The sequence below is a fragment of the Phoenix dactylifera genome, chromosome 15 (genome assembly GCF_009389715.1).
Source record: "Phoenix dactylifera cultivar Barhee BC4 chromosome 15, palm_55x_up_171113_PBpolish2nd_filt_p, whole genome shotgun sequence".
NCBI lineage: Eukaryota > Viridiplantae > Streptophyta > Magnoliopsida > Arecales > Arecaceae > Phoenix > Phoenix dactylifera.
In genome coordinates, this window is record NC_052406.1 from 5,248,613 (window position 1) to 5,265,139 (window position 16,527).

The 16,527-nt window shown below is 42.3% G+C and overlaps 1 protein-coding gene across 5 annotated transcripts in view; it reads right to left on the minus strand.

Moving 5' to 3' along the window:
• LOC103712534 (presequence protease 1, chloroplastic/mitochondrial-like) overlaps positions 1-16,527 on the minus strand; it is a 115,942-nt gene that overhangs the window by 20,049 nt on the left and 79,366 nt on the right. For all 5 annotated transcript variants that reach the window (XM_039134183.1, XM_039134180.1, XM_039134182.1 and 2 more), the window contains 2 exons: positions 15,704-15,787; positions 10,396-10,486 (listed from right to left, as the gene is read on the minus strand). In XM_039134183.1, coding sequence (XP_038990111.1) covers positions 10,396-10,486; positions 15,704-15,787 — 175 coding nt within the window. The remainder of the gene's footprint in view (positions 1-10,395; positions 10,487-15,703; positions 15,788-16,527) is intronic.

Consider the following 16,527-nt stretch of genomic DNA (forward strand, 5'->3'; position numbering starts at 1 on the left):
GGGATATACGGTGGGTCCGACTTAACCAAGGAACGGGGCCAATAACTGTTAGGTGAGGTCCTTATGACTTGGAGACCAGGTTAGCTCGATTTGCTTGTGAAGCATTGTACAAAGAGTTGTACACACATCGTCTATGTGTCACTAATAACTGTTAGGTGAGGTGACATGTAGATTGGTGGGACCGTAGCATCCCACTTGAAACCCTAAGTCGCAGGTTTCCGTATATTTACCAGGGGAGTGTGAGAGATCCGAGAAATAGTGGGAGGATTTGATCCTGTTTTGTTTTAGAAGTTCCTAAAACAAATTAATGTCAAATACAAATTTCTAATTAGAATATTTACTCTCTGCAGATGACAATGGCTTCCAATTCGATAACTCGAATCCTAGATAGGTTGACCGGACCAAATTACAAAGATTGGCTCCGCAACTTAAAGATTGTCTTGAGTTGTGAAAAGATAGCATATGTTCTCGACCATGAACTCCCAGCATTACCAGCCCGTCCAACCAATGAGCAGCATGAGACGCATGCGAAATGGGTGGATGACGACAATAAGGTTAGGTGCTACATTTTGGCATCCATGTCCAACGAATTGCAATGCCAGCATGAGAGAATAAAAACTGCCAAGCACATACTTGATCACCTGCAAGAGTTGTATGGTGAGCAGAGTCGCACAGCGAGGTTTGAAGTATCCAAGAGGCTCTTCAAAGCCAAGATGCGCAATGGGCAGTCAGTCCATGACCATGGTTTGACCATGATCAAGGATCTTGAGGAGCTTGAGAAGCTCGGCATGACCATGCACAAGGATTTGCAAACGGATTTGATCCTACAATCTTTGCCATCTTCATATGGGCAGTTTATTGTAAACTATCATATGAATAAAATTGATTGCACCAAGCTTGAATTGTTGAACATATTGGTAACAACTGAGGGAGCCTTAAAAGGTTCAAGGGGCACAGTTCTCGCTGCTGAGCTGGCTTCTACTTCCAAGAGAAAGTCTATTGGGAAGAAGAAGTCTGCGAAGAAGCAGAAGACCGAGAAAAAGTCGAAGAAGGAAGTTCCTAAGAAGAAGGCCGAACCCAAAGGAAAGTGTTTTCATTGCAATGAGGACGGCCATTGGAGGAGGAACTGTCCTCACTACTTAGCAATTACAAAAAACAAGAAGGAAGACACGCCTTCTGAAGGTATGTCTAATATGCACATTATTGAAACTAATCTAACGATTTTTTCTATTTCCAGTTGGGTTATAGACTCTGGTTCTAGTATTCACTTATGCACTACCATGCAGGGTATAAAGGAAAGTAGAAAACTTACGGAAGGTGCGGTAACCCTACGGGTTGGCAATGGAGCAAGAGTTGCTGCTGTTGCTGTGGGCACATTCCCTTTGCATTTACCGTCAGGATTTAGTTTGATACTTAGAGATTGTTATTTTGTACCTAGTGCTAGCAGCAATTTGATTTCTTTATCTTGTCTAGCACAGAAATATTTTGAATTTAATTTCAATAAAGACTACGTTTCCATTTATTTGTGAAATAAATTGTTTGGACGTGGTTTTATGATTGACGATATCTATCACTTACATATGGATATATCTGTGAACGTATCTGAGCATACAGTGAATACGATAGGATCCAAAAGATCTATAGATGAGATAAATCAAAAGTATTTATGGCACCTCAGATTTGGTCATATAGAAGAAGACAGAATTAACAAATTGAAAAAATATGAACTTTTGAGTTCATTGACTTCTGAGTCATATTCGATTTGTGAATCCTGCCTTCAAGAAAAGATGACCAAATTACCCTTTGTGGGATACGGGAAGAGGTCCACTGAAATACTTACCCTAGTACACACTGATGTGTGTGGCCCATTCGATGTGCAGGCTAGGGGTCAATATTTCTACTTTATTACTTTTACCGATGATTTCTCACGGTATAGTTATGTCTATCTTATGAGACATAAATCTGAAGTATTTGAAAGGTTCAAAGAATTCAGATATGAAGTAGAAACTTCGATCAAATCGAGAAGGAGAATATCTTAGTGGAGAGTTTCACGATTATCTCAAATAAAATGGTATAGTTTCACAATGGGCACCTTCTGGTACACCTCAACTCAACGGAGTGTCAGAGAGGAAGAATCGAACCCTATTGGATATGGTCAGGTCCATGATGAGCTTCATTGACTTACCCTTATTTCTGTGGGGAGATGCCCTACTTACAGCTATTTACATATTGAATAGAGTTCTCTCTAAGTCTGTTCCTACCACCGTATGAGATATGGCATGGTAAGAAACTGAGTCTTGGTTATCTCAAGATTTGGGGATGTCCGGCCCAAGTCAAGCGACAATAGGCGGACAAATTAGAGGCTAAGACAATTGGAGCTTGTTTCATAGGATATCCTAAAGAGTCGTTATGATACAATTTTTACATCCCAGAGGACCACAAAGTGTTTGTGAGCCGGCATGCCATCTTCTTGGAAAAACAGTTTATCCTTGATAGAGGCAGTGAGAGAAAAATTGAGCTCGAAGAAAAAGTCTCTGAAGAGCAACGAGCAATTGAGCCTAGTAAACCTATTCACATTGAGTCAATACATGAAGAACCTCGTCCACTTCGTAGATCTAGTAGGATTCCCCATCCTCCTGAAAGGTACTTAGGTATGCTTACAGAGGAAGTAGAGGAAGAGTTCCTCATGGGAGAAAGGGAACATAGTGATGATCCCAAGACCTACAACCAAGGTACGCGGTACCGACCGTACCGACATACCGGTGGGCATCGGTACCGATACGGTACCGAACCAAACCGAGCCGAACCGGTACTGCACCGATGGGGCTAAAAGCCAAAAAAAAATGAAGTCGGTATGGACTGGTCGGTTTGGGCCGGTACCGATTTAGTACGGCCCGGTACCGAGTCGGTATGGGTCGGTACCGGTCGGTACGGGCCGGTACGCACCAGTACCGGCCGGTACGGGCCCGTACCGACCGGTACGGCAGACCATGCCTTCAACGAAGCGATGTTAGACATCGACTCCGAGAAATGGATGGATGCAATGAAGTCAGATAAACTCCATGCATTCCAACCAAGTTTGGACCTTAGTAGATCCACCTGAAGGTATTGTACCTATTGGGTGTAAATAGATCTACAAAAAAAAAATAGGTTCGGATGGCAAGGTAGAGAACTATAAGGCAAGGTTGGTGGCAAAAAGTTATAGTCGGCGCGAAGGCATTGACTATCAAGATACCTTTTCACCGGTAGCCATGCTGAAGTCCATTCGAACGTTGTTTGCCATTGCAGCTTATCATGATTATGAGATATGGCAGATGGATGTGAAAACTGCATTCCTTAATGGATATCTTGAGGAAGATATCTATATGAAGCAGCCTCTGGGTTTCACTTCCAGTGATAGTGATCACAAGGTATGCAAGCTGCAAAGATCCATCTATGGATTAAAGCAAGCATCTCGGAGTTGGAACACTCGTTTCAATGGTGTAATCAAATCGTTTGATTTCATCAAGAACGAAGAGAAATCATGTGTGTACAAAAAGGTCAGTGGGAGGGCTATAGTATTCCTCGTATTGTACGTGGATGATATACTTCTAATTGGGAATGATATTCCCATGCTCACATCGGTCTAAGTTATGGTTGTCTAAGGAATTCTCCATGAAAGACCTAGAGAAAGCATCCTATATTTTGGGGATAAAGGTGTATAGAGATAGATTTAAGAGGATGCTTGGCCTATCACAGAAAATGTATATAGAGGAAGTGCTGAAGAGGTTCAGCATTGAAAACTCTAAGAGGAAATTGTTACCCCTAAGGCATGGGATAAATCTCTCCAAGAAGATGTGCCCCAACACATCTGAAGAGATTCAGCGCATGAGCAGGATTCCTTATGCTTTGGCAATAGGGAGCCTCATGTATGCCATGCTATGTACTCGACCTGATATAGCACATGCTGTGAGTGTCACGAGCAGATATCAGTCGAATCCAGGTGAGGAGCACTGGATAGCTGTGAAAAATATCCTTAAGTACTTGAGAAGGACTAAGGATATGTTTTTGGTCTTTGGGGGAGGCACTGAGTTAAAAATAGAAGGATACACTGATTTAAACTTTATGACTGATCCTGATGATAGAAAGTCTACATCGGGATATGTATTCTTATGCAATAGAGGATCGGTAAAATGGAAGAGTTCCAAACAACCGATTATTGCAGATTCAACCACGGAAGCAGAGTACATTGCCGCATCGGATGCTGCGAAGGAAGCGTTCTGGTACAAAAAATTTATCGAGGAGCTAGATGTCTTGTCATCAGATGCCATAACCCTTTTCTGCGACAACAATGGCGGCTAAGGAGCCAAGGTCTCACCAGAAGTTCAAGCATATAGAGCGGCGATTTCATCTAATTCACAACTACCTCGAAAAAAATATGTAGAGATGCAGAGAGTAGACTCCACTAACAACGTGGCGGACCCATTCACTAAGCAGCTGAGTCAGAAGCAATTAGAAGTCCATCTTGAGAAGATGGGGCTTAGATACATGTCTGATTGGCTTTAGTGCAAGTCGGAGATTGTTAGAAGTATGCCCTAGAAGCCAATGTGGCTAACACGTATTTGTAATCTGAGGCATAAATTTATAATTTGACTCTTATTAATAAATAAGATTGGGCAATTTGTTTTTCATTCATGTTTGTATGTGTCCATGAATCGTCCAAGAAATTAATAGATGATGACATATATTCTCAAGGAGTTGAGAATTTGAGGCATGTGTCATTAGGTATTAATTTCTAAATGCTCCTGATCGATGAATCCATCACGAGGGACGGTGATCGATCCGATGAGATTAGTGCACAGATCACTTAGTCAGATGGATAAGTTTCGAGTCCACAATTTAGAGACACTGGAGTGATTATGCGAGTACTTATTAGAGAACAAGTGTACTGAGCGTGACCAAAGAAAGTAGTCACATGGATGTCTATCCACTCGTCAGTGACTACTTATGCTGTAGTTGTATGACTGGTCCTTTGACCTGCGATGCCTCAGCTATTTACTGTGAGGTTACTGTAGTTTGACGAGCATGTGAACTTGGGCCCTAGCCATTCGGATCCTTGTGATGCGGATTGGCTGCAGTAGGTTCATTTTGGAATAGGATTGCATCTAGATGGGATCTATCGATCTTGATAGATTAGGAGTGATCCTATGTGATTTATGAGACTGAGTTCGATAAATTTCTGGCCAGGTATTTTGGAAAAAGAGTTTTTTATATCTAGAATTGGAAGTTAGATAAATTAAACATATGACAGACGATGGAATTTGACGAGTTATCCATAACCTCCATCATGTCGGGATCCATGATAGAGGAACTGTATCATACGCTAACTGCACCTATAGGTTCAGACATTCCATTCTGCTGGGTTGCCACCACATACTGCTAGGTGTCACTAGTGGATTGTGAGACTCGAAGGCATTCACTTGGTGATCAGTGAACCCTGAGAGTAGAACTGAAATTGTTTCAGTCCATTGAAAAGAGTTTCAGTGATATTGAGATAGATATCTCAATATGTCTCACTACCAGACAGAATAGAACCTACGGGATCACACACATAGAGGATTTGATTAGTCAGACTATCATAGTTGTGATTTGGAATCGCAATTAATGTCAATCATCAATATGATTGATGATTGACTTAACCCACTAAGTGTTAGTGAGTTAATGGAAGAAAAAATAGGTGGAATTGATTGCAATTTGCCTGATAGAATGAGCCAAATCAGATTGGGTTTGACTCAAACTAATTTGGGTTCATGATTGGGTCAATTTAGTTAAACCAGGGTTTGTGCGGATTTTAAAATCCACATGTCGTCGTAGGATGAATATGACTTAAGTCGTGTTCACACTATGCGGACTTTAAAGTCCACATGTCATCGTAGGATGCATGCTCCCAAATTAATTATCCTAATGTAATTAGGAATTAACCTAAGTCCTAATGTGATTAGGAATTGGGTTGTTAATTAGGGAATGATCAAGACCTAATTAGATTAGGACTTGATCATGGCGCCATGGGTTCAAGCCTAATTAGATTAGGCTTAATCTAGATCCAATGGACACTTGTCATGCATTGATTTGATGGCACTATGGGCACATTGGATTGGACACTTGTCATTGATCCAAAGAATGCATGGTTTTAAAGAGTTTATCTCTTAGTTAAGATAGACTTTGGAAAAAACCTAGACCCCATCTATTTAAAGGGGTGTGGCGTGTGCACATGAAATGAATCCTTTCATCTCCACGCCTCCACCCTCTTCCTCTCCTCCTTCTCCACGGCAGCAAGAGGAGACCTCCTCCTCACAGCAGCAAGGTGAAGGATCCCTTTCTTCTTCCTCCAAGGCGTTGGAAAGCAAAGAAGAAGAAGCAAGGAAGTACCTCTTCAGACGGCAGCAAGGAAGAAGGAGTTCTTCCTCACGCCAAGCCCTCTTCTTTCTCTCTTCTCCACGGCAGCAAGGGGACCCCTTCTTCCTCTTCTTCTATGGGAGCAAGGCAAGGAAGATCCACAGCAAAGGCTTCATCCTTCTTCTTCCTCGATCGCGAGCAAGGTTGAACAAGAAAGCGTTCGTTTTCAAAGAGGTATGTTGCTGATTTTCTTCCAATCTTATGATAGTCATGAGAGATCTTTGCAAGGAGCTAGCACTCCGATAAGACCTTATCTCAAATAATTAGATCATCGTGTGGATACCTGTAGAGGTCGGACACGTGTGCGGCTTAAGCAGGAACCTAGAAAGATCATCAAGCTACGGTGTTCTACACCTGCAGAATTTTTGAAGATGAGATCTTCAAATTTATAACTTCTGATTTTTATTTCAGTTTTATGAATCTTAATTAACCCTCCTCAGATCCTAATCTTCCCTCCCTAATGAGTTCAATGATCTTCTGGATTTGGATCCAGAAAAATTTTTGAATTCTACGATCCGAGACGCGTTCATACGATGAACGACGTTCCGTTCGAATTCCGCTGCGAACGTCGCATCGAATAGGGCGTATCTCAGCAGAATGGGTATCCCAGATGTCACTGGCCATCCCAGAGGATCTCGATGTGGTCGCCGTGATGATCTCCGTTGCATGACGAATGGCCCTGCTCACCACCGTCCTCGGTGCCGACCGACTACCCTCAAAGACACAGGCATTCCTGTCCAACCAAATGTGATAGGCCAAGCAAGCCCTCCTGATCCCCGCCTCGACAGTGCTTGGTCGCCTCATGGAGTCCCTCAAACAGAAGAGCGGGTCATCAACTGACTTGAATAACTGTGGGGAGGGAATAGAGGAACACTCCCAAATCCGTACTGCCCTAGAACACCTGATGATGACATGGGAAATGGTCTCCTCCGAGTTCGGGCACACCTCACAGTACGGAGTGGTTTGCACACCTCGTCCAGCTAGCATCCTCCTAGTCGGAAGGCAGCCCTAGGCCACCTTCCATATGAACAATGCCACCTACAGGTGTATCCGCATCCTCCAGATCCACCCCCCATCAATCTGTCGTGCTGGCTCATTGCTAATCAGCGCATGTAGATCCCTGGCATGCACTAGCGATCGGCCTATCGGCAGCCATATCAACTTGTCTAACTCCCCTCAGGACGGAACCAGAGTGGCCAAAATCAGCTCCGCCAAATGCTCTCTGAAGGCCTGCCGAATCATCCCCTCCCTCCATCTGCCCTCCTCAGGGACTAGCAGATCATAGACCCTGAGCCCTGCTAATCTGTCCGTGTCCACCATGGTCGGCGATCGGTTAAATGGCATCTCCGTAACCCAACTGTCCTCCAGGACATCGATCGACTGTCCATCGCCAATGGCCCATCTGATCGCCGGAAGCACCACCAGAGCTCTAGCACACATCTCCCTCCATATAGGAGAACTGTGGCGGCGAACCCGGATGCACGCCGCCGCCGAGATGGGCCCATACTTGGCCCTCATCAGAGAAGACCATATGCTATCCGGCTCCAGCAAAAATCGAGCAACATGTCTCGTAGCAAGGGCCTCCCTCATCCCAACTAAGGCACCCCCAATCCACCAGACCTAGTCGGCTGGCATATAACCTCCCAAGCTAGCAGATGGATGCCTTCCCTACTGTCCCGCCTCCCCCAAATGAAGTTCCTGAAAATCTGCTCAAGAGACCTTAAGGGGGCCACTGGAAGAATGGAGTTGGAAAGAAGGTAAATCGGGATAGAAGTACTGACCGCACCTAGATGACCCTACCTATCATCGAGAGAGCCTGCATCTGCCACCCCTCAAGCCTGTGCCTGATACTGAGCTCCATGGAGGAGCAGTCCCTGCTACAGATGCGTTGTCCCAATATCGGAACCCCAAATACCGCAAGGCCTCCTCCTGCTCGCCTACCCCCAGGATCTGCATAATAGAAGCCTTTCTCGAGCTCCGGTCTTCGGGCTGAAATACACCGAAGACTTAAGCAGGTTGACCCTTTGCCCAGAAGCAGAATAATAGTCCCCCAGGATCCTCCTGACAGTCCGCGCATCCTGCCTCGTCGCTCGGACCAACAGTAGGCAATCATCAGCAAAAAGCAAGTGAGAGATCGGATGAGTATCCGGCACCAGCCTATACACCTCCAAAGCCTGAATGTTTACTATGTGCCGGAGGGCTCTAGAAAGTGCATATGCACATAAAATAAAGAGCAGTGGTGACAACGGGCACCCCTGGTGGAGCCCACAAGTGGCCTCGACGCGAAGGCGAGCCGTTCACCAAAATGGCAAAGGAAGGAGCTCTAACACATCCCAAAACCCATCTGATCCAAGTCTCCTGGAACCCAAAGTCCTGCAGGGCGCGCCGAACAAACTGCCAACTCATCCTATCGTAGGCTCTCTCCATGTCAAGCTTTATCCCCATCAAACTCCTCCTGATCGGTGCCCTCCTGAGATCACACATGAATTCCTGAGCAATGAGAACATTGTCAGAAATGCTCCGCCATATCCGGTTCGTGGTTAGCCACGGACCGTACATCCCCTGGTCTGTCTTCGCAGAGCCGTCCTCCCCCACCTTTCCCATGGATTCCACCGAGCTCCTCCCAGTTTCGGGTCCCCCTTCTCCAAGGAATTCCCCTATTTCCGCCCCTGTCGCCGGAGAAGGAGAAACACAGGACGCCTCCCCATGGCCGACGCGTCCACACTTGCAACAGTGTGCTGGCAGGTTTTCATAGACAAAACCCTGCCAAAACTTGCCTTCCACTCCGTCCTTAATGCCCTTCACAAAGATTCCTGGTTTTAGAGGGGACCTGATATCCAATTCAATCTTAACCCTCGCAAATCTGCGCTTCTTGCCTTGGTCAGTGGCACCATCCAAAGCCAACGGGTTCCCAGCCACCCCACAATCCGGAGAATGGTCTCCGTCTCCCAAAAGTCCAGCGGCAAATGCGGGAGACGCAGCCAAACCACCACCCTTCCAATCTCATCAGAGCCGGAGATGAAGTTGGGTCTCCAACGCTCCATCGCAAAGAGTTGTCCATCGCAAAGAACCTTATTTTCAATGTGTCTGGGTAACATGGATTGAGATAGTTGTATCGCTTCCCTAAAATTAAGAGCTTAGATTGGCAAAAAGGTATCAAATGAATATCAAATTGCATGTTTATAGCTCCAAAGCATATAGTAGCATTTAGATTCTTGGCTTCAAAACTAAATGTCTACAAGCAGACTTTTGTGGGACATACAAGGGTAATTTGGCTTATTGATTTCAGTCGGGCAATAACAAGGGCAAGAGCTCAACAAAAAGAGATGGAGAGCTGCCCTTTTAAGGTGATCTAACCATAATTTACATACAACAAGGTATAAGTCTTATATATGTTGAAGTTCACCCCAGGCTGTGGCACTTCCTTCATCTTCATGCCCATCATGTCCACATGAGGTAAGCCTCCCTTACATCCATTTTCATAGAACTCACCCCTGTTTTTTGAATTTGTTTTCAAATATCTTAAAAAGATCTAAAAGGCTCACTCCATTAAAGCCTATTGAATCCTTTGATACTAAGTTGTCAATGAAACTTCAAATTGTTGCAGGCAAGTTAAGAAATCTTTTCAGAAGTTCAGTTCGTAAGTCAGGGGATTTGGTTTTAAGTTGGTTAGAGAAATATGTGCAAAAAAGGAAGGGAGTTATCTTAAAAGTTCAAAACTAAGTAGAAAAGGAACATTTGAAGCTAACCAATCTGGTAAATCCAAACTCTCACTCAGAATATGAAACAAATGGAAAAATCTTGATTAGGAGACATGAGATTTAGGTATTTGAGAATTTTCTTTCAGATGGTTAGTATGAATAAAGCTAAATAAGTAGAAGCACATCATAAGAGTATCAGGAAGAGAAGGTAAGGTGTCATACAAAGAAAACAAACACTTATGTAAGGTAAGCTCCTCACCACTTAAGATACGTAGTCGCTCATTTGGATCATCATCTCCATAAAACCATATCTTAGCATTGCCAGGGTGGTAGTATCTACGGTGGAAATCCTGAAATATATTGCACATAATATTTTCACACACAATTATGTACACACACAAGTTTAAAATATAAAATTATAACGTAAATGCATGCTTATCTATGGTGGAAATCCTGAAATATATTGCACATAATATTTTCACACACAATTATGTACACACACAGGTTTAAAATATAAATTATAAAGTAAATGCATGCCTCTAAATAATCAGCGTACAAGCATGACTAATTTATTTTACGGATGAATGCGTAGTTAGATATGTTTGCTTTTAAAATAAGGATGCCAGCATTTAGATGCACTCATCATGTATAAGATGCTACCAAACTTACATTTGGGCGGATATTGAGCATATATAATGATCAGGAAACCTTGCAATTTTTTCAACAATCTCTAGTCCTACATAGCAATACATGAATGCACACAAGCATACATATGGCAAAATTGGTCGAAATATATAGTGCAAAGTGCAGATGATCGCCCATATATATTTACACAAAGAAAGATTTTGCATTAATAGAGTTCCAGAGAAAGTAGCAGGGCGAGTTGAAAAGACCTAACAGGCAAGGTATTCCCAATAACAGATATCACCAAATAATGTTGGACCAGCAAAACCTTCAAAACTTGAAAAGATTTCAATATTCAAAACAGCTCGAGCATATCTACTCAAGTATCGAAGCAATAAAATATAGGCTACATGCATTCAGAAATCTATTGAAAAATTAAAGAAAGGTTCACCCATAAAACGAATGGCATCATGGATCAAAATATGATCAATCAAAGATTAAGAAATTTGTCCTACGTAGATCATTATACATAAATATGTGAACAGCTGAAGGGATGTAGAGTTTTTTAGAATATTTTATAAGCAAGCATTTTGTCAGATCCAGGAGCAGCATTTTATCTAAATCACGACACCCCTACAAGGGTCTTCACCAACTGCTCAATCTCTCTTACTCATTGCTCGGTCCAGTCACATCACCTTGCCAGAAAGAACTCTCTGTGGATCCACCATTGATCCACCAACAAGTTACAAGAACAGCATCTACAATTCCTGGAGAACTTAATGGACCATGGAAATAGGAAACTCTAGTAGCCAGGATTAGGGCTCCAATGGCAGATAGCAACACATGTAGGAATGCTGACTCAAGTTGAGGCATGAGGTCGTCTAGCCTGAATGCATCAGCACTTCCTGCTCTAATTGCATGGCTGGGAACAAAATAGCATCTTATCCAATTAGGTTAACAACATTCTTGGCACCCCCAATACTGGTTAAGGCTCATGGAAGAATGTAAGCTTTGCTACCTTTTTTCCTAATAATTCCGTTCCCCATCACAATAAGTAAAATTGATTTGCATAACTGCCTTCGGACATTAAATCCCCATCACCAGGCTTCTCCTAGTGTGTCTAAATACATTTGAGTAGTAGCTTCATTTTTATACAAAGAACTCCTATTCCATTTCATACATTGGTATACAGTTATTCACTTCCCTCCCTTAACAGATCTTTTAAATGTACTTGTAGTTCAATCTACCACATTTTGTTTGGACTATACCTAGCTTTTTCAACCGTTCTCCCACACCAGTGAACCATCTCTAGCCATTTATCCTATGATGTAAAACTAAGTTTACAGTGTTGGAAAATTAGATATCTGCAGATGCTTTCTTTGATCAGATACTGAAGGTTTTGCATGTTTACAAAATACAAAGTTCATCAAATGCGGTTAGATTGTTTGAAGAGACAGGTTATTCTCTTATGGGGAGCATAACAAAGGTCGGATGGTGCATCCAACAGGCTATTATAAGTTGTCACAAAAATTTAACATATTGTAGCTCTTGATTTGAATTTTCAGTCTATGGCAAGGTCTTCAGCCCAAACTATACCGGTACCCGGCTCCTACCGGTACGGTTCGGATATACGAAATGGTTCCTGCTCTATTAGGGCCGGTTCAGCCCAAACCGTACCGGTACCGGCTCCTACCAGTACGGTTCGGATATACGAAACGGTTCCTGCCCAATAGAGCCGGAACTACAGTGTTACTGGGCCGGAACCGGCCAGTACCGGCTGCATACCAGACGGAACCGGATGGTTCCGTCCGGTTCGGCTAGGAACCGGTGCGAACCGATCGATTTGCACCAGTTTCATTTACTGTGGGCTTTTGGCAGCCCAAAGTCACAGCGCGCGGGCGCTGTGACATTTTGAAAAGGCCACAGCGCGTGGGCACTGTGGCGCTTTCGGCAACACGCTGTGGCCATTTTGGCCACAGCCATTTCATTCGACTATAAAAGCAATACCTATCTGCAGCCACAGGACACATATGGATACGGATATAAATATGATGCGTCTGAGGTATCTTTCGGTGCAAGGTTCGCGGTACCGATGGTACCGACGTACCGGTCGGCTCCGGTAATGGTACGGTACCGGTGCCTAACCGAGCCGAACCGGTACCGTACCGATGGGACACATTCGGCCTGCTTTCGACCCCATCGTCGTTTTTTTTTTTTTTGGAGTTCTTTCACTTTTGAATTTTTTTTGATGTTTTTATGTTTAGCTTTAAGGTTAAAAGTAGATGATGCAACTTATTACTTCCAAATGATTCAAATAATGAGATGAAGAACATAAAATATTTTCAAATTAAGATACAATCAATTACATACATTTAAAGCACTCTCGAATATTTAAAATTGGGCTGAGTGGCACTTTGAAAAGTGCCCTAGTGTGGCACTTTGAAAAGTGCCAGCCTCTGGCCAGCGCTGTGGCCATGGTATGCTGTACCGATCGGTACCGGACGTACCGTACCTGTACCGATGGATACCAGTATCGGTACGCCAATGTCGGTACGCCTGGCGTACCGCATACTGTACCGTACCGACACTCGGTACGCCTATACTAATGCGGCAATGGTACGGGGTTCGGTACCGGTACGGCGAACCTTGGCTGTGGCATTTTCAAAGTGCCACAGCGCTGATACTATTTTTCAGAAGCGAACCGGTGCGAACTGGCTATGTTCGCACCGGTACGAGGCTCAAACCAAATGGCCGTTTTATACCCCTGTACCGGACCGGTGCGGCTCGGTACCGGTCCAGTACGGGCTGAACCGACCGGTACAGGTCGGTTCAGCAGACCTTGTTTCAGTGGCTACTATCCTACGCAGCCTAGAGCATCTCACAGGTCGGATTTTGCTGCCGGCATATTCGGATGGGCCCCTCCACAGCCATATTATCAGCCAGAGAACACCTCTCAGAGCCAGAGCTTTAGCGAGAGATCCGAAAGTTCTTATAACTTGGCGCGCGTTCCTCAAGGAATAAGCATACAAAACTACAACGCTGCTTGGTTAGAAGAATGGGTTGATATGCCTATTTATTATGCTGATGATTCGGATATCTACGAAAAGCATCGCCACTCGACCCGATTTTAGATATTCGAGAGTGCTTTAAAAGTATATAATAGATTGTATCTTGATGTGAAGATATTTTATATTATTCATTTCATGATTTGTATTATTTCAAAGAAATAACATGCAGCATATAGCTTAACCGGGATCATAGAAACATCAAATCATCCCAAAAATATTAAATTATAATTAAATTTGTAGAAAAAGTTTGAAAAGAGAGAAATCTCAAAAAATTACAAAAAAGTTTGAAAAAGTTTGAAAATAATTGCCGAACCGGTACCGGTTCGGCGATCCTTGGTCCATGGCGAATGAAATGCATAGACAGGTATGAATGCAACTCTGCTGGAGACCTATATCGAGGTTAAAGGATCTCCTCTAAGGAGAAGGGATTCCAATTTAGTATTTTCTAATCGTGCAACTGTTTTTTCTAGAGGAAGGTAGCAGAATTGTAAATCAAAGAAAAGCCAACGGAACCTAAATCGAGCATGTGTAGTAAACCAAACATTCATGCTAACATGTTACCAGTAAGATTGATCCTAGTAATTTTGTTTTCTGGTACCAAAAGCTTTCTTGGCATTGACTTTTAACAGAGGAAATACAACTTGTGGAGCCACAATGTGAGCAAATGATAGATCCCCACCAAAGGCATCACCATAACCAATCATCTGCAGAATGTTCAGAACTATGTTTCCTGCGTTAACAGACTATAGCACCACAGGCCAAAAGACATGAGTTGAAAGACTATCAATTATATATGCCTTGACAATAAGGCAAGATTATGCTATCAGCATAATCTCTAATAAAACCCCTAACACCTTTACTATTGACTATTCTTGAATAATTAAAATTGTTGCTCATCACTGTCAACCACAATAACATTTCTCAGCAGCTATTAATTAATAATAATTGTTATAAGAAAATCACTACTCAGTCCAGAATCAAGATCAAAAACATAAGCAAGCATATTAAAATAATAAAGCCCCATATCCATAAGATTTTCATATGCCAAGACTACCTAAATTATAAGCAGACTTGAACACTGTAAGTGTTCATCAAAATCAATCCCTTGTTCGACAAAAGGGAAAACCATAAATACAATAAATAGCCTAGGACATGATACAATGTTTCTTGAACTGCTTACGTATTCTCACACAGGGCAGATGACAGAATTCAGGCATATTAACATTTGAAAGTAATCATTCTCTGATTAAAGGTTGCCAAATGCTCAGGGGGTTGTATGCAATAACCCCCTTGAAGGCCAAGGTGGAACGCCTGGGCAGCTAGGCTGGTACCTCGAGTAGAGAGGAGAAAAAGAATGAAAAGAATTAGGAGGGGTAAGAAGCTGTTGCGTGACTTTGATCCTTTCTCCCTGCCTAGAACACAGGAAAGTACCAAGTGCCTCCTATGTAGGACCATCAACCCACCTAGGTAACCACCTTTGCCAACCTTGCTCTGATGCATAAGCTTTATCGAAATTAGGCAGGAGGCACCATAAAGTTGGAGCATTCAGTGCCAATTCCTCACTAAAATTAATGTTTCTACTTTCTAGAGATCAATACAAATTTTATCACAAAAATTGACTGCCAAAAAAGTGTAGCACCATCAGTTACCACAGCTTGCCAAATACTAAATTAGATGATGAGATCAGAATATTAGGGTTCAAAATCCTGAAAGAACTTGAAATACAAACCTTGAGCAAACAAACAAGAAATGATACAATTGAAGGTTAAAAAAACAAAGCAAAAGAACAACTTAAGAAGTGATAACAATCTAACTTTGATGGAAATTATTACTCTATGTCAAATACAATTTAAGCATGGAAAAAGAAATGTGAACCTTGAATTCTTCAAAGGTGAGCTTGGGGATGACTTTTGGATCACCACCACTATCAACACCATATGTATTTTCAGGAAAAAGGGCCTGCAAGGAATCAATATGCAAAAATGTAAGACACCTGGACTTTCATCACAAACTTGAAAGTTAAAACCAAGGTAAACTTTCACCAAATACTGAACATATGGTGCCTGGAAAAAGTAACATAACCAACTACAGATGCTTTGGTTCAGTCCAATTGCTCAGTGTTTAAATCAGAAGATTTTTTTAATTTAAGTTTATTGAAAATGATAACTCATTAAAAGAAAGAAAGAAAAGATAAAAGCAACAACATGATAAAGCAAACAAATAAAACACCTGAATCATTTAACAGCTGGGCAATCCAGAAGCAAGACATCTAATTCAAATTACTCGAAAAGATAAGCATGCTCAAACTGGAATAACTTATTCTTAAATTGTCTTTCTTCAGCTCAACAGTTTATATAAGACATGCAATTTAACAGCAAAAAGCAAGCATACCTTATATGTGGAAGAACAAAGAAACTACACAGCAAGGTAGTACAAAATACAGCAGGAGTTAACATGGAAAACAATATAGGTTCTCTTCCGCTCTTTTTCATTCTTATAAGTAAGAATTAAAACAACATCTCCAAGATAAGAGAAACACATTCTTAAAAGAAGTGCAAAAATACCAGCTAGAAATATTGGTGTGCGCTCAGGAAGAAGTGGAAGTTGCTTTGACAGTTTATAATGCCTAAAAGAAGATCTAAGATAATGTCATTGTGAAGATAATTCATGCAGAAATTAATGAAATCTAAGAAAAATAA